This window comes from Lissotriton helveticus, chromosome 2_1 (genome assembly GCF_964261635.1).
Source record: "Lissotriton helveticus chromosome 2_1, aLisHel1.1, whole genome shotgun sequence".
Classification (NCBI taxonomy): Eukaryota; Metazoa; Chordata; class Amphibia; order Caudata; family Salamandridae; genus Lissotriton; species Lissotriton helveticus.
Genome location: NC_136059.1, coordinates 326,894,690 through 326,913,184, shown reverse-complemented (window position 1 = coordinate 326,913,184; position 18,495 = coordinate 326,894,690). Strand labels below are relative to the sequence as shown.

At 44.9% G+C, this 18,495-nt stretch overlaps 1 protein-coding gene across 2 annotated transcripts in view; it reads left to right on the top strand.

Annotated features, from left to right (window-relative positions):
• The window catches only part of ADAMTS12 (ADAM metallopeptidase with thrombospondin type 1 motif 12), a 2,873,463-nt gene that overhangs the window by 1,133,991 nt on the left and 1,720,977 nt on the right, over window positions 1–18,495 (top strand). For both annotated transcript variants that reach the window (XM_078677277.1, XM_078677276.1), the window contains one exon: window positions 564–713. In XM_078677277.1, coding sequence (XP_078533403.1) covers window positions 564–713 — 150 coding nt within the window. The remainder of the gene's footprint in view (window positions 1–563; window positions 714–18,495) is intronic.

The following is an 18,495-nucleotide window of genomic DNA, read 5'->3' as shown; positions in this document are numbered from 1 at the left end:
ATGTGGCAAGCGATGAATTATGTGGCAAGTGATACATTATGTGGCAAGCGATGAATTATGTGGCAGTGATACATTATGTGGCAAGCGATGAATTATGTGGCAAGTGATACATTATGTGGCAAGTGATAAATTATGTGTCATGAATTATGTGGCAAGTGATAAATTATGTGGCAAGCGATGAATTATGTGGCAAGTGATACATTATTTGGCAAGTGATGAATTATGTGGAGGGGAGGGGCTATAATCATGCAGAAGACGCCATTTTGCTGCTGCATAAGTCATAGGTGGGCTGCATCATTATATGTCAATATGCAACATATTTTATATGTCCCTTTTTATAAAAACAAAATGTAACTACTGCAAAAAAAAATTCTTTTATGCAAACAAATTTAAATACTGCATAAATAATTTTAACAACAAATACTTTATATGTAGCTTTTTATGTACATAAGAAAACTATAGCATAAAGCAAAAAACATTGCCATTTACAATAATAATAGCTCAAACTTAAATAATGCGAGACCTATTGCATTGCAAATGCTTGTTTTTATCTCTTGCTGCAGGAAGGATATCTGTGCGAGCATGAACCAACCCTGTGAAACACTGGGCCTCTCTCATCTCTCGGGCATGTGCCAACCTTCCCGCAGCTGCAATATCAACGAGGACACTGGGCTCCCTCTGGCATTCACCATCGCCCATGAACTTGGGCACAGGTATGGTATAGAAACATTCAACCTATATTACGTAGGTCTGTCTTGAGGTATGAAGGCACTTGCTAAAAAATGCATATATCAAACATCACATACAGTTCCAAGGAGCCCTGTTCAAAAACTTTCTTCTCGGAGCGGTTGTGTTTTACTCTGGATATAGATGTCACTGAAGCTAGAATTTTCAGAACTAAAACAAATATACTTTTGGAATTAAAAACAAAAAAAAAGTTTGCTTCGGTCTCCAGATGATTAGTGACAAATAAAGCCCGGCAAGCCCATCTTGTTTTTATTTGCATACCTGCTGAGAAATACTAGACCACTGGTCTCCAACCTTTTCTGTAATAAGAACTACTTATGCTCAATGAAAATCAGCCCGAGTTACTCATATTATTAGTATTGTAACAGTGACCGCATCCGGCAAGATTACATTGTTGACCACCCGAGGAAAGATTACCAACAGTGATCACATTAGTGCATCACATAGTGTTACCAGTTGTAATGTCAAAAAGGCTTTTTTCAATTTGAAATAGCTGGGTACCTCATATCAGCCATGGCGGCAACGCCTGTCACCAAGATAATATGACTAATAAGCCTCCTCTAATGCCTCAAGATTTATCACTTTAGCTTGCATATTTTGGATATTCAACCATTTTTCTCCAAAGATCAGCATATGAGTTCTGAAAATGCACACATTTTCGTCTTGTGTACATGTTTTTCAATTTTGGTATACATATATTATTTTGACCAAGCAAAAGCTTCTAATTAGTAGGCTGGACTGTACAACAAGAGCTAATTAGAGGTAGCTGGATAGCTACCAGTAGCTCACAAGATACTTGATGGAGAAGCCTTTATTAGATTATGTGTTGTCTCAAACTCAGGGGAGTTTTACTAAGATTTTGCGCCGTGTTTCGGTCGCTAAAGTGACGCATAATAGTGCAAAATCTTTTTTTCCTAATGAACTTTCCAGCGCGTAGCCCTGGAAACATTTGTCCTTTAATTCTGGCCTTTCAAAAAAGAGAGGTGGTCATATTTAATTACGCTGACGACCTCCAGTTGGTGTTCAACGTTGACACCTCCCCTTCATCTAGGGAAAGCTTCCAGTCCACCATGCTATTTATTAGCAATTGGATGAATGTGAACCATCTGAAGCTTAACCCCGATAAAACTGAGCTGATTCTCACTGGTGGCCCAGCGAATCCTTGGAATTCCAACTTTTGGCCGCAGTCACTGGGCTGCCCTCCATCTCCTGTCAGCTCGGTCAAGAGTATGGGAATTGTAATGACCTTACGATGAAGGCTCAGATAAGTACTGTGGTTTCCGCTTGTTTTTTTCATCTCCGGAGAATCCGCAAAATAAGCAGATATTTAAACACTGAGGCTAGGACTTTAGTCATATTGGCTCTAGTTATGTCGCGTATTAATTATGATAATTCTTTATATACCGGCATTCCAGCTTACCAATTACGGCGGCTTCAACTAGTGCAGAACCAAGCCGCCAGGCTTGTCTGTGGCCAACCGAAATCTTATCATGTAAAACCTCTGTTGAAAAAGCTACATTGGCTTCCAGTCACCCAACGCTGCCTTTTTAAACTCGGCTGCACAATTTATAAAGCCCTCTCTGCCCGCGGCCCGGTTTTCATCTCTTCTAAAGTACGGCACTATGTTCTGTCCCATGACTTACGGTCAGCAAACATGAATTTGCTGACTCCTTGTCCATACAAATGCAAAAAACAAGGAGGTTTAAGATTTTCATTTCTGGCACCACAATTGTGTAACGCTCTATCTCCGGAATTGCGATTGTCTACTTCTTACACCCAGTTTAGAAAGTATCTTAAAACTTGGTTATTTGTCCTGGCCTGTATTTGTGAGTTTATGTATTGTCATGGTAGCTGATTGACACCGCTTAGCACCAAGAAACTGCTGGTGAACGTGCGCTTTATAAATCATTTAAACAAAACAACATAACATAATATAACAAATAACGTAAAAGTAATTCGAAGCAGCGCATTGCGCTGCTTCCCATTAATTTGCGCCATGGGGGCGCACCTAGGGTGGTACATGGGCGTTCCCATGCAACCACCCAAGGTTTCTTATGCTAAACCCAATTTACTAGAAATAGTAAATTGGGTTTAGCGTGAGAAAACTGGGACCTTTTAAACTAGGCGCAAGGAAGGAGAAATGCTTTCATTTCTGTTGGACTTGGCCCCTTTTGTCAGGTTCACCCCTGAACTTTTTGCCTTGTCTGTAACCTGGTGTTGGTGATTTTAGGCCTCTGGGCACTGTAACACTGTGGTCCAGTGTAAAGTGCGTGCGCTCGCTGTGTATGTGTGGTGAGAATGGCCTGCCTTCCCATAGGAATGCATTGAGGATGGATGTATGTAACAACGCATGCTTTTACCACGCATGCTTTTACAACGCGGTTTTTACAACGCATACCATTACAACGCATAGCGCTTTGGGGTCCTGGATAGTGAATAGTTTAATTTACTATTCCAACTCCAGTCCCCGTGGACACTAGGCAAGGTGTTGGATAGTAAATTAAATCTATTCCCTATCCTAGAGCGCCCCCCGGCGCAATGCGTTGTAATGGTTTTTGTTGTAAAACCTGCGTTGTAAAGGCACTGCGTGGTAAAAGTTGCGTTGTAAAGGATGTTTCCCATTGAGAATAAGTTTGTCCATGGTAATTCCTGGTATGAGAGGAGCTCAGGTTTGAGTTTAGTATGTATGAACTCGTGAGAATAAATGCTGAGCAATGGTGAGCGCAGGTTTATGGTGACTAGTGGAGAAATGCCACTTTTAGAAGTTGGCATTTCTGTGTGTTATGTGTCTGCCTGCCTGATGTGAATTGCATGTCTGGCTTGCGAGTGACTGGGGCTGAGAGGTGTTGGTGGCTCCAGGAGGGGCAGGGTGAGTCAGCGCTAGGCTGAATGGGACACCTGGGCTAAGAGTAGTGGGAGGGGTAACTCTCTGACTCTGAATAGGATGGTGTCTTCCCTAGTGAATGCTGGCTCCGTTCCCCTGTGGTGTGTCTAATGACGAGCCCCCACCTGACAATGGGGAAGAGGAGCTTGCCAAACAAAGTGCTTCAATCCCCCCAAACCAGTTGCAACTGGTTCCCCCATGCCCTGCACTTTAGACAAAGGAATCTGTGATATATATATAAGGGCTGGGACCCCATGATGTTGTTCAGTCTTTGTGTGTTGTTCCTGCTGGGGCGCGCTGCTGCTGAGTCCTGGGGGGGCTGCCATGAGGGTTTGCCTCCCTGGGTCCAGCATTGCCCCTTCATCTCTCAAGACGTTTTAGGACTCTTTTGCTTTTCTTGACCTCCAGGACCTTAAAGAGACTTTTGATGCATTTTTGGCACCCTGGGAGCACTGTGCTCTATTTCTTTTACTTTCCCCAAAGGAGGAGGGCTTGGGGGCTGCGCAGCGCTGAGCTGCAGCCCTTGGTGAGGGAATCCTCATCGCAGGGATTCCCCCCGTGATGCCTGAGTAGCGGGTGCCCACCCCGCTTTTATGCCGCATTTGGATTTATAATTACCAATTTGTTGGAGAGCGGGTGCCCACCCCGTTCTCCTCTTATTTGAAATAGAGGGTGCCCACCCCGCTTCATGGTGCGTTTAGAACAGGTGCCCACCCTGATTTTTCTTTGAAATTCCGAGGGAGCCTACCCCTCATTGCCGTGAAGAAAACTGCCGGGCTGTGGCTGAGCGCGACCTGGAAGACAGGTACCATTGCCTGGTTGTGGGCGGGGATTGGTAAGCGCAACCCAGAAGTGACCGGGGCTCCCGTGAGCTGTGGGAGCCCCGCGTGATGCTGAAGTCTGGCGGGAGCCCACCCCGCCTTCATGGATGCCGCAAAGAGAAGCGGCCAGAGCAGGCAGCGCCTGTACAATATCCCCTAAGGGGCTCCCATTGTGAAAAGAGAGCCTTGCTTGCCGCAACAGGGTAGCCAGATTACTGGCAGGGTTCTCATAAGTGGAGAGAGCCCAGCATTGCCCTAGCCATGCCACTGGGAACAGCAGTTGTCCGCCTGTGAAGCAGAAGAGCAGTGCTGATGTCCCTGTGCACCGCCGAGACCGGACAAGCCTGATCCCAGCCCCGGTGAGTGGGGACAAGGCCGTCCTCTTTTTCTTTGTTGTTGTTGGTGCCTGTTCGATGCACAGTGCTCAGGCCTATTTCCTGAGCGGACCTGCCCTTGCGGGCCACTCCAAAGATGGTGAAAATTTGTTTAAGTACATGATAGTACTAGTACCCAGGGCCTGTAAATTAAATGCTACCAGTAGGCCTGCAGCACTCATTGTGCTACCCACTAAAGTAGCCTTTTAAAACATGTCCTAGGCCTCCCACTGCTGTCTGTAGTGCGGTTTTAGACTGGAATTTCAACCTAGCAAAACAAACATTTTGGCAAGCCTAAAACTTCCTTTTAAAAAATATGCATTTAAAAAGAAGGATTAGTAATTTTAAGTTATACATTTCTGGTACTGAAAAACTCCTAAATTCCTATTCACTATTGCATAGTCAACTTCTTTCATAGATAACATTGGTTTACCTTCCTACATTTAATAAGTGTTAACTGTCGATTGGTAACAGGTAGTAATACCATGTTTGAACTCAAATTAATGGTAATTTATAATCCTCTTTAATGCTAATGTTGAATTTTAAGTTACAATTCTGTAAATACCACTTCTAGAACGTTAAAGGAACAAATGATGGATGAAATGCTGAACAATGAAAGCATTCCCCCCCGTCACAAAGATCTGGGTTTAACCCATTAGTCTTTTGCTCACCACACCACCCAGTTTGGAGTGGACCCAGCCATCTGCAAATCAGTCGTGACCTAGTTACTCATTGGAACAGTCCATCCCGAACTGCCAAGCCATGTCATTTCCGCGACCAGAAACAAGCATCCAGGACAAGTTTCGGGACATCACCCTTCATCAGCCAGACTAGCTGGAATTCAGTTGCGCAGTGAGCACAGGACCCACTTCTGGGCCTACCCTTCCCACTTAGGGTGACAAAAGCAAATAATGAACGGAATGCTGAACAATGTACACATTCACCCTCAGTCACAAAGATCTGGGTTTAATCCATTGTTCTTTTGCTTACCATGCCACCCCTGTTTGGACTCAACCGTATGCAAATCAGTCTTGACCCTGTTTCTCATGGGAACAGTCCATTCTGAACTGCCAAGCCTGGTCCTCCCTAGACCGGAAACAAGCATCCTGGGACTGGTTTCAGAAGGAACAGGGTCAAGTCTGATTTGCATATGGCTGTGTCCAACGTCCATCATTTTTTCCATTTGCACTTCTAGAAAGTTCTCATTTTCTTGTCCTAACCATTTATTGCCTGCTGCCAGTGACCTAGGTCACATGACCCTGCTGTTAGGCACTGCCTATTCTGCCCACACAGTGAGACAAAAGGGCTTAGGTGTGGGTAGGATGGGCCATTCCGATAGGATGGGTGAGAGTGGAGCTCTCCCACTTGTATTTCAATGGGGTTTGCCTCCATCACCCACAAGGGTACCTGACACTAGTCATTTGTAACCCTAGGCTTCTTAGAGCCTTGGCAGGGCAAGGAAAGAATGTTCCAGAACCAGAATTGGGGATAGACCAGAGTGTTCTCCCACTTCAAAGACTGGCATGAATTATACATATTGGGCCTCCTAAGCCACCCTGCAGTATATTCCTGAACTGGCAGTCATGACAGAGGAAAGGCTGCCTTGTTCCGCAGAGGACTTCTTTGCTGCATGAGGTTTGGCTTGTTCCACAGCAGACTGCCCTGCTGTTAGAGGTCTGCCTTTGTTTTCAAAGAATTGCTCTGCGGCTTGAGCCTTGCTTTGTTCTGCAGAGGACTGCCCTCCTCTTTAAGGTCTGTCTTGTTCCCCAGAGGACTACCCTACAACTTGGGTTCATCCTTTTCCCCAAAGGACTGCTTGGGGGCTGTCCTGTTCTCTGTGAAGAAAGACTGGACCTGCTCCCTTCATCCCAGGTGACCTGAGTGACTCCAGAGTCAGTTGGCTGTCCTCCTCGTCTGTGCTACAGGGACACAGCAATCTCCAAAGGCATTCCTGCAACTGCCTAGATGGCCTGCTGCAACTGGACCTGCCTGTACCTACAACTGGACCTGCCTGAGTACTGCTGCCTTCTGCTGCCAGAATGAGCAATTTGGTTTGGGATATTTATTTTGTGGTGTTTCAATGTATTACTGTTTGTGTGTTGCATAGATAAATTACACAGAGCCTCTAAATTAAGCCTGGCTCCTTTTGTGCAAAGCTATAAGAGGGTAATCACAGGTTATTCACTGATTTTCATGATTCACCCTAACAAGGGCTTTAGTTGTTGCCTAAGTGGGTCTTCCGCCGCCCTCAAATAATAACCCAATTGCTTACACCCTACTTTAAGTGAAAAGTGCAATTGTAGCCCCACAGAGTGTATGCATGAATACAATTCCAACCTTCAGAAACTACTGGAAATGTTGCTTGGTTTATCCCTAGCTGAGTCTAGCACATAAATATCATACAGTAAGTATTTGTAGTAAAGGTCATAAAAGGCATCCACAAACTCTGAAATAACAAACTCCAAATTGATATGACAAATTTATCCTGGACAATATTGGAACCCTGCAATTCACATAATATTTCAGTACATAGGGCCGTATTTATGATGCCTTGCGCCGCCGGTGCGTCACTTTTAAAATGGGAAAAAGTGACGCACCGGCGGCGCAAGGCCTTCATAAATAAGGCCCATAGTTTTTTTGTATAGCTATATGCCATCTTCTACCCACAAGGATGATCTTGGCTCTGACTACACCAGTCTCTTCTAGATATACTGAATCATCTCCTCTTCAGCCATGAGCAGTTCTTAAATAGCCTTGCCTTATCTAGGAGTGTTGGCCAAAAGCATTCCTGTTGTTGTTGGTGGCAACGTATCAAAATACAGACCTGGCTTTATCCTCAGAAAAACAGATTTTTGGGTTTTGGGGAACCACACCGACTGAAATGTTGAAGGAGACGTCTTTCACTTTTCCGCTTAAGCTTTTGGTGGTGGGTAGTTACCGTAAGTGATGACTTCAATTCTCCAATGATTAAAAGCAGTTACTATGTTACTTGAGAAGGCCAAAATCAAGCAATTGTTCAGTTTAGGTTCTGACATCTTCATGGCATGGAATCTGTCCTTCTGGGTTTCTGGGATAAAAGCTATTATTTTATTGATGCTTGCTCTTCTAGACCTCTCTTGGCCTTTGGCACAGTTGGTTATTCAATCATGTGGTGTCTGTCCACTGTGTTATGGCCTCCAGATAAAACATTAACTGGTTTCAGTTCTTTTTAATGACCATACCCAACAGGTGAAATTGGACACATTTATTTGTTCTTTATCTATTATTTAACTCTGCCCCACTGGTACATCTTTTTCATGGGTTGCTAGTCCTAGTCCAGCCTTAAGCTGAGTACTCCAAGGGAGATATTTATGAGAGCCTTGCATAACGTGCAAAGTGGTACACGGGTGATGCAAGGTTGTGAGTCAGATTTACGTAGCCATGCAAGGCCACTTTGCTTGGCTTTAATTGACCTCATAAGTCTTGAGAAGGCAATGCAGTGCAAATCACTGTATCGCCTTACTCTGAGCAAGGGAGGTGTTACATTATGCAGCACACATAGAAAGAGGAAAACCCCTAAGAATTGTTTTTGTGCAGGAAACGGTGCCAGCATAGGGGGAAAGGACATGAATGGACCGTATTGGGGGAATACGTGCATTTTGAGTAGAAATCGGATGAAAACTGGGTGATCAGTTTTTGCCAATTAACTGAGGGCCATATTTAGAGTTTGGTGGACATGATACAAGTTCCATAGTATATGATGCTTTTGTGATAGCACAAATGGGACAATATCCTCACCAGTACTGTGTCCGCAAAACTATAACTAGGGCCTTTAATTTCTTCTTTTTTTACAAGAACCATGTCATCATTACAATGGAGGTCATAGCTCTTCAATTGACTTATGTATTTGGATTGCACTTTCTACCTGCTGACAGTGTTAAGAATTAAATTTTACATTGTGATCCCTGATTGGCCCCCTCAAAAACTCTTTTGTCAAAAACTCTTTGGCCAGTGAGGTACAAACATTTGAGGCTTCCTTGAGGGTGCAGCATAGACTCCATATTGCTAACAGAATCCATTTCAAGGTCCCTAGTCTTTCTCTCTGATACAATGTGGAATTATTCAACTCGTCACAATCTTGAGAACAAATACATACCTCTTACAAAGTACCAAAATGTAATCTTAACCACCAAAGAGTGTTGCTGTTTTTTTTCAATTTAGCACCTTTGCATTTGGAAAGCTTTACCGTTAGATTAGGCTCTTCACCGCACAAGCTTCCATCAACAAAGATTGAAGACAAGGCTCTGTGTCGAGGCAGTTTTAAGAACAGCCAAGGAAACCAATTTGGTGGGTGCACTTTAGGAATAAGGCAGCTAATCATCAGATTTTAGACCAATGGTCAAACTTGTGGAAGCAGCATTACAACTGGTTCTTCTACATGTTTACAGGGCTTATTGAAACTACTGGAATTTATACTTGCAGTCCAAGATTCGTTGACTAAAAATAGCGATCTGCTAATACCCACTTATGGGAGATTGATCTTCCTGTGACACAATACAGATCAAGGTTAATCACAGGGCATGGAGGAACGTGAAATAGCTCTGTTACACAATGTGCCAATTGATTAATTTGTCATCAATTGATACAAAGCTTCTCTTCAACCTATAAAATTCACAATTCCTTAGTCAAATACTATTATCAAAGATTATTATTCAGTGTGTCTACTTCATTTATTTCTTTTGGTTGCCGAGGAAAGGCAAATTCAGAGGTATCAACTCAGTTCAGGCAGAACCATATTACAGCCCAGGCCCTCGTCACCAGCAGGCTGGACTAAGGTAATGCCCTCCTTGCAGGAGCATCTGCCAAGCTCCTGAAACGGCTGCAACGCATCCAGAACACCTCGGCACGTCTGATCCTCGACATCCCCCACCGCAGTTACATCACTCCCCACCTGAGAGACCTACACTGGCTCCCCATCAACAAGAGGATAACCTTCAAGCTCCTCATTCACGCACATAAAGCCCTCCACGACACCGGCCCAGCGTACCTCAACAGACGACTCAGCTTCTACACCCCCACCCGCAAGCTCCGCTCTGCCGCCCTCGCCCTCACCGCTGTCCCCCGCATCCAAAGAAAGACAGCCAGAGGCAGATCCTTCTCCCACCTCGCAGCCAAGACCTGGAACACCCTCCCCACCAACCTATGGCAGACCCAAGACCTACTGGCCTTCAGAAGACTATTCAAGACCTGGTTCTTCGATCAGTAGCAGCACCCTCCCCCCCAGCGCCTTGAGATCCTCACGGGTTTGTAGTGCGCTCTACAAGTGTCCTGATTGATTGATTGATTGAACATTCATGTTTCCACGCTACATCGACCTAGATATCAACTCCAATACCCATTATGTTAAAATGTGTTATGCTATACACATGATTCCAAACTAGTCATTAAGGTTAAGCAAATAAATCTGTGTGATGAAATGCTGTTTGAAATCCATGTTACTTAAGTCTTCTAAATATTACTGTAGATTACTGGGTTATTAGCTGTCCAGGATGTGAGGCCTGAACACATATTCGGTCCACAGCTTCCCCATTCTGGGACCCAAGCACCACATTGTAGCACTTGACTCTCTCAGGATAGCCAAGCAGAGCAGCCAAGGCATCTTCAGGGGAGGTGATGTGGGCTAAAAATCACCAGTAGCTGGCATGAAATAATAACACTCAATAAATGATTGTCCAGTCAGTGGTTTTTCTATTGAAAAGGAAAAGTGCACTTATTTCCCACACACTACTAAGTACTGTGTATTGGTTTCAAGCTAGCCTGGCTGATGAGGAGTGTTACCCTGAAACCGGTCCCAGAATGCTTGTTTCCAGTTCAGGGTAGACCAGGCTTGGCAGTTCGGGCTGGACTGTCCCCCCGAGGCACAGGGTCAAGAATGATTTGCATATAGCTGGGTCTGAACTAAGATGGCGAAGTGAGCTAAAGAACGATGATGGAGTCAACCCAGATCTCTGACTGGGGGTGAGTGTTTGGAAAATGTCAGCACTCTGTCCATCATCTCTTTGTGTTTGCTTTGTTTGCCCTAAGTTTGCAGGGTATGCCCAGACGTGGGTCCTTTGCTCACTTTGCCACTAGCTTCAAGCTAGCCTGGCTGATAAGGGTTTTTACCTCAGAACCGGTCCCAGGATGCTTGTTTCCGGTTCAGGGAAGACCTGGCTTAGCTGTTCGGGCTGGACTGTTCCCTTGGGGCACAGGGTGAAGACTGATTTGCATACAGCTGGATCTGAACTGAGGTGGCGAAGTGAGCTAAAGAATGAGGATAGATTCAACCCAGATCACTGGCTGGATGTGAGTGTTTGGAAATGTCAGCACTACGTCCATCATCTCCTTGTGCTTGCTTTGTTTGCCCTAAGTTGGCAGGGTATGCCCAGACGTGGGTCTCTTGCTCACTTTACCACTGGATTAAAGCTAGCCTGGCTGATGAGGGGTGGTACACCGAAACCGGTCCCAGGATGCTTGTTTCCGGTTCAGGGAAGACCTGGCTTGGCAATTCGGGTTGGACTGTTCCCATGAAGCACAGGTTCAAGACTGATATGCATATAGCTAGGTCTGAACTGAGGTGGCAAAGTGAGCTAAATAACGATGATGGATTCAACCCAGATCTGTGACTGTGGGTGAGTGCTTGAAAAATGTCAGCACTCTGTCCATCATCTCCTTGGGTTTGTCCTGGCATCTTTTTCCCATTCTCTCCTCGCTGCCCATGCTGTTCCCTCCTGGGCTTGGTCTCTGGTGCTCCTGTAATCCTTTTGGGTGCAAAAGTCCAGATTGTTCCCTCAACTGGTCCTCAAAGGATGTAAGGGCACTAACCAACCTGCCCCTTGGAAAGACTCGCCGGTCCTGTGGTCTTCTGGGAGCAGAGTCCCTTGTCCTTTAGGGCATCAGGTGGAGACTCCTTCCACTTGCTCATGGCTGCAGCAGCCATCGCAGTTCCAGTGAAAAGCAAAACAAAGTACAAAGCCCTCTCTATCTCTCTCTCAATTGTGCAAGAGTTTTTTAATAAGGTGGAAGGTTCTGGAAGCCAGGCACACTTACCCAATCCTAGGTTGCCACATCACCTCTCCACCAAGCCCTAACTCTCCTGCACAGCATGGTGGGACAGGGCAAGATGATGCTATCCAGAAATCACTGGTCACATCTGCTCTGGGGGCCTCAGGTCTGCCCCTCGCTGACATGGCCTATCCCAACTATACTTCAAAGAAGTGCATCCTCCTGTAAAGGCTTCAGTGGTCTGGTCTTCCTCCTTTGTTCAGTTGGCCTGGGCTATATTAGCCCCAAAAAGTGTGACAGCTAATTAACAGATGCAGATTTTCTTCCCCAATCCTTCCACCTCAGGAGCTGAGGGAAGCACTGTTTTAAAAAAAAAAAATCTTTTTATTGAAGAAACAAGAAAAGAAAAAACAATAACAGGTGGCTTACAACGCGGAGTTAAAGGATCAATAATATACATACAGGGCATATAGACGGAGAATCATCAATAAAGTCTGCTCACGAGTTACTTCAGGTATGCGGCCGTACTACAATCAGGATAGTAAAACAAATGCCTACCACCAACCCCACCTCCCCAGGAAAACAGGATAAACATTGAGTAACAGCCCAGTGTAGAAGGGAGGGGGAAGGGTGCAGCAATAAGAAGGTTACGAAGTTACAGCCGCATACCGAACAAAATGAGAAATTACGCAACAATTGGCTAACTCATGCTAGTGATATCTCCACCAGAACCCGTCTACCCCATAGCACAAATCCGCTACTCAATAAGACCACCTATAGCAGGATTTTGAAGGATTTCAAACACATAAGCTACAAATACTAACTAGACAAACACCCCTCCCCCCACCCTGCACCCCTGCATATGGCTTGCGCCCTATCCCCAACTAGCAGCGTGCCTGTCGCCCCATCTAACTAAGTACTAAATATAGTAAAACGTGGAGGAGGACATCTCAATACGGGCCCCCAGTCCCCCCTCACCCCCCCCGCCAGAACCAAAAATCCCCATAATAAAACACACAACTCCATTGGGAAGCAAATTTAAAAGTAAACAGGGGAAACAGTAGCCACCACCCAACCTTTCGTAAATACAATGGTAACGAATCCCACTTCAGAAAACCCATGATGCCAAACCCCGACAATCAGTCTCATCCTTGACCCTTCCGATCAGTCGTACAAGCCCCTTCCGGACAGGCTTTCCCCTCCGCAGGATAGTCAGAATGTGAAAACCGTTCAGTAAAGTTCCGTATGAGGCGAGGCAAAGTTGTAAAGTCCCTGGGAACCCTATCGGCATCAACGATGACTCTCATCGACATGAGCTCCCAACGTCGTTGTCTCTGTGATGGTAGTGAAAGCGTCGAAGAGGGGAAAAACACTGAATCGTTCCATGGATAGTTCCCATCAAGAGTGTCCGGAAGGGGAGCAACAATTAATCCACACTCAGTAGGCAATGATGGTGGCAATCCGTAGAGCACGTCGAGTACACGGTCATCGGCCATCACATTGCCCTGAAGCTCCGACACCTCTCGTGGCACAGGGCCCACTGCCATTACAGGGACCGCCGTGGGTGGTATAGGACGATCAGGATATTGAAACGGAGCAGGGTCCGGTCCCACTTGTCCATGTCCGTGTGCAACCGCAATCATTTTCCGGACAATGGACTCTACATGGGAATGTAGTGCCCCGATAGCTGCCAATACAGATCGTATCGACGGTTCAAACTCAGTCCGTCCCACCGAATCTTGTTCCGAGACACCCATGTTCGCGTCCCCCCCGAGGCCCGGCCTACCCCGGGGGAATCTGCAAATTTTGGGACGGACTGTCACGGAGGGAGACCGAGGACTTACCAAGGTCGCAATCCAGGCTCCAGTACCACAAGCGTAGATCCCAACCCGGAAAACACCGGCGGGGTCAAACCGGGTCTCCGGGCCAGGGACCCACACCCACAGCGCACAGTCGTGCCTCGTCAACCCCCTGTCGATTGTAGGCTAGAGCAACAACCGCTGTCAAAATTGGACATCCAGGAACCGGACCCTGTTGATCACCCACGGCCGATGTTATTCAACTGGAACCCGGCTGGGCCAGCACTCGAGTCCCCGGCTCACAAGCTGGTGTAAGCCCCAAACTAAAACTCGACGTAACTTCGTCCACAAAGCTGGGGAAAATCCCGGGATCGCACCAAAGTACAACGTAGCACTTCACACACCCGGAGGCAGGGTGGAAATTCAGGATCTGTAGCAGGATTATCCGCCGGGGGACGGAGGTCGGCGGAGCCGGGAGCCTAAGCGGCCATCTTGGTTGCAAGCGTAGCTCCTCCTCCGAGGGAAGCACTGTTAATTACTCATTTTGTGTGAGAAAGCCTTTTTTCCCTCTTTCGGGGAGAATTGTAATAAACCTGGCTCAGCAGGATAACAAAAGGCCTAAGCTGTGATCCTTAGCTAACCCAGAGATTAAGAAAATGCTGGACAACCCATTAAGTGTACATGTATGAACGTGTGATCTATGTATATGAACTGGGTGCACATTTCCCACTCCACTTACATACCTCACAGGACTTTCTAGGTCTAAGGTAAAGGAGAGTGCACTCTAAGGTAGCATTCTCCATGTAAATGATAAAGTGTCACTGGAAACAAAACAGTAAATCATACTGACTTTTCTTTGTAGTGCCCACTAATATTATACGGCCTAATCCAGCTCAGTATCTAACACTTGCAGTGTCTAATCAGCTCCTGGCTACCTGTACACAGTTACATGACTGCGCACAACAGTAGTCTCAAACACACAGCCTGCACACTCATTTGCGCACATGTTCACGTGTTACCAACCAAGTGCCCCTCACCCTAGCTGCATCACAGCGGCCATTACTTAAAAGGCAGACATGCGCAGTTCATTGACCCTGTGATTACCATGGGTTGCACACTTGTTATGAGACTCACCCACAGTAAAAAGTGCAAATCTGGGTGATCAAAAATCAAAAAATCTGGGTGTACTAACTTGACGGAATCCACAAATACATACTGTGTGCTTCTAAAAAGAGGGGGGGGTCCAAAAAAGACTCCAAGGCTATATCGGTCTTCACGTGGTTTGTGTAAGAGGGGCACACTCAGAAAAACTCTGGACCTCTTGAGTTTTGAACGTTTTGAACAAATACAGTCTTAAAGGGGGTAGTGAGTGTGCTTACAACAGTTCTTCGCATCATCAGGCTGAATCCTTGCTCATATAGATTGAGTCAAAAGTTCATTTTTTTATGTAGAAAGGAGATCTTTATTGGTTCAGATAAAAACATGAACAGCCTGTTCTTGTTTTTATCACTACCCCCTTTAAGACATACTGTGTGCTTCTATTAACAAGACTCCACAGCTTGTGCATACAATCCATTACTAAACAGCCATTTGTTAGAGCCTGTGAAGCTTGTGGGAAATTACAGATGTCATGATACAGTACCCACCACTATTGGTAAACAAGACTTCTCCTTATTTTGATGGGGGCATGTTGCATCAAAATGAGGGGAAGAAATTTCAGAGGCCCCCTGTCCCAGAAGGAAACATTGCATAGACTTCTCAAACTGCTAAAGACGCTTCCTCCTTAGGCGCAAGACGGAATTTCACAATCAGGAAGCAGAGGAAAGGAGTTTATTCAATTGTCTTAATTCTAACATACTGTAGCATGGATGTATGTCACTACAATGTGGGCTATTACCACGCATGCCATTACAATGCTGTTTTTACAACGCAAGTCGTTACAACGACTTGCGCTGTAAGGGCTGGATAGTGGAATAGTTTAATTTTCTATTCCAACTCCAGCCCACGTTGACAGTAGGGAAGGTGTTTGGAAAATTAAACTATTCCTTTGCCAACAGCGTGCTCCAGCGCAAGTCGTTGAAACGACTTGCGTTGTAAAAGCAGCGTAGTAATGGCAGCGCGTTGTAATGCCAGCGTTGTAAAGGCTGTTCCCCCTGTAGCATTACTGTTCATAAGTAGATTCAGTAAAACGCGCAACAGTGTATTGTAAATTTTGCAAAGTTATCTTCTTAATCATTTTTTGCTGGACCGTTCATCAGATCTTCCCACTTTAATACACACCACCAGGTTTTTAAGCTGTTAACTTTAAGAATTCTTGCACCCTCATTCAGTGTGTGCGTACTGTAAAAATTGAATGAGCGTAAATTCTGAGAGATGGGTGTTCCAATACAACAAATTAAATGACAAAATATCATAGACTTTTGGTGGGCAGTAAAGTAAAAGGAGTTGTTACTACTAGATCTCAGGCCCTATAAACTTTATGCGATCTTGAAGTATAAACATAAACGTTAAAGACAGACATATGATATAAAACACGATTTATTATAAAACACACCGCACGTTAGAATGCAAAAACTATGATCCTACCTCAATACATTTAAAAGTTCTTAAAAACAGAGATCACAAAGTGCACAAACTTCAATGGCATTCAACTTGGAAGCCTGCCATTGCAATTTTCCAGATTAAGCACAGGACTTGCAGATATATATACACAGTCAACACAATTTCATCTAGAGGCAAGGATTACAAAAAGGTACAGTGCACAGGTGCAAAACATGTTTATCTAAAAAACCTAACATAGCAATCACCTTGAGAACCAACTCAAGCAATTTCCTTGCCTGAATCACCAGCCCAAGGAAAGTGTACACAGTCGGCACAACTTCCTCTGAGACCAGGGATTGCAAAAATTGCAGTGTTGCTGTGAAATAACACACTGAATATTTGATTAAGAATAAAATGCAAAAAAACGCTACGTGTAAGGTGCTCTGTGCTGATTTCTGATTGCAAGGACAGGGTAAAAGATCATGTGACCAATCAGGCGTGCACAGGAAAAGTGGTTAGCCTATGCAAGAGGCTAAGCAGAAACCTGAGTAGGAGAAAGTGCCGATAGTGCTGTGCATCAAGTAGCAAGAATGGTTGAATTCGTCTAAGTGAGCTAAGCTTCATTTATAAAGTAACAGAAGGGGACTCGGTCACCTTTACCCACCTCTTGTCATCCAATGGGTGTTACACGTGGCCCTGAGCAACTTTTTACCAGAGACAAACAATCCTCCATTAGAATTCGATGCAGTGATAGAGCCTCATTAGTCCAGGCCCTGCGCAACATCATCATTAGGCATGTCCTTAGAATGTCTCAAGGTATGGTAGCCCTAACTCCCTATGACAAATAATAGTAGAGGAACAAGGGGGAAGAGAAAATAAATGGTGGCTACATTTGTTTCCTTAACCTAAAAAGACAGGGCCACCTGTATACTACATATGCCTGCCCATAGGTTGCCATGCTAGTACATTTTGCCCGGTAGAACATCAACATATGTGCAAGGAGAAGAGGGAAATAATACTCCTTTCTAATTGTTTATTTCTGACTTCCAACTGAGGAAACCAGAAGCCTCTACTATTAAAGGTTACCTCTAAATATCTGAAGTTGCTCGTGTGTTTTAATGTATTGGAGTATAGCTAAAAGAATGGTTTCAGTTTACTTTTATTTCCACAGGACATTACAAAGGAGCTGGTTACATTAATCCTCAGAGCTACAATATGTGGCTCATGAGAACAGAGTCATCAGCATATAATAATGCTTTTAAAGGACACTGTCCCAATCTGGGGCATGTTCCTACACCTTAACACTAATTCGCTCTCCAGATGGTTGATATAAAAAGAGAAGAGGAAAGGCACAAGCCCACACCCTTGCCAAACACACCTACTAAATCCAAAAGTCTTGGGGCATTTTCTCCCAACCCAAACCTGAATACAGCTTTGGAAACACTGTAGATTCCCTTAATGATGTTAATAATGGATCTGTCAGTGTCCAGGTTTTCCATAATATCCTACAAATTAGTGTGGGATACACAATCAAAGGCACAAGACAGATCCATGAAACCCAGGTACAGGTAACCTTGTTAAGCAATAGTATATTTCTCTAGTAGGAGGAAGAGATTAAGACATTGGTCCTTGGTCCCCAGCCCTCTCTTCAACCCAAACTGGATGTCCAAAAAGGTGACAGTCTCCTCAGCCCAAGGTGGAAGAGTAACACATGGTCTAAGACCTTTCCATTAGAGTCAGAGAAAGAGATTGGTTGGTAGCAGCTAGGGTCATCTCAATTCCCTTTCTTAAAGATTGGAACAATTAGGGAGACAGACCTTGAGGGAATTTTGGCAGAAGAACTTACCACTCTAAAGACGTTAGTTAACAGTAGGGCCCATAAATCAGGATTGCACTTGAATAGATTTGCAGGAACCCATGTGGCCAGGGCCTTTCCCGTTAGAGCTAAATGTTATGGCCTCAGTCATGTCTTCCAGGGCGGAGCACTACTTGGGGAAGAAGTGTTCCTTTGCTGCAAAAGATGACTGCCTTTCACCTTTCACTTCTTCACTAATAAAATAGATGCCTTCCAAAAAAGGCTGCCCTATCATGACCGGATATGGATATTTCAATAGTGGGTTCTTCAGGATCTATAAAGAACAATCAGTTTATAATACTCCAAAAGGCTTTCGAACAATACTATGGGTAGCTTCCTGTAGATCTTCCCAAGCCTTCAGTTTGAGTGCATTTTTCCTATTCGTGATTGCCTTCTAATAGGCCTTCCTACTTTGTGCAACTTGAAGGGCTGACCTAGTTTCTATGAATAG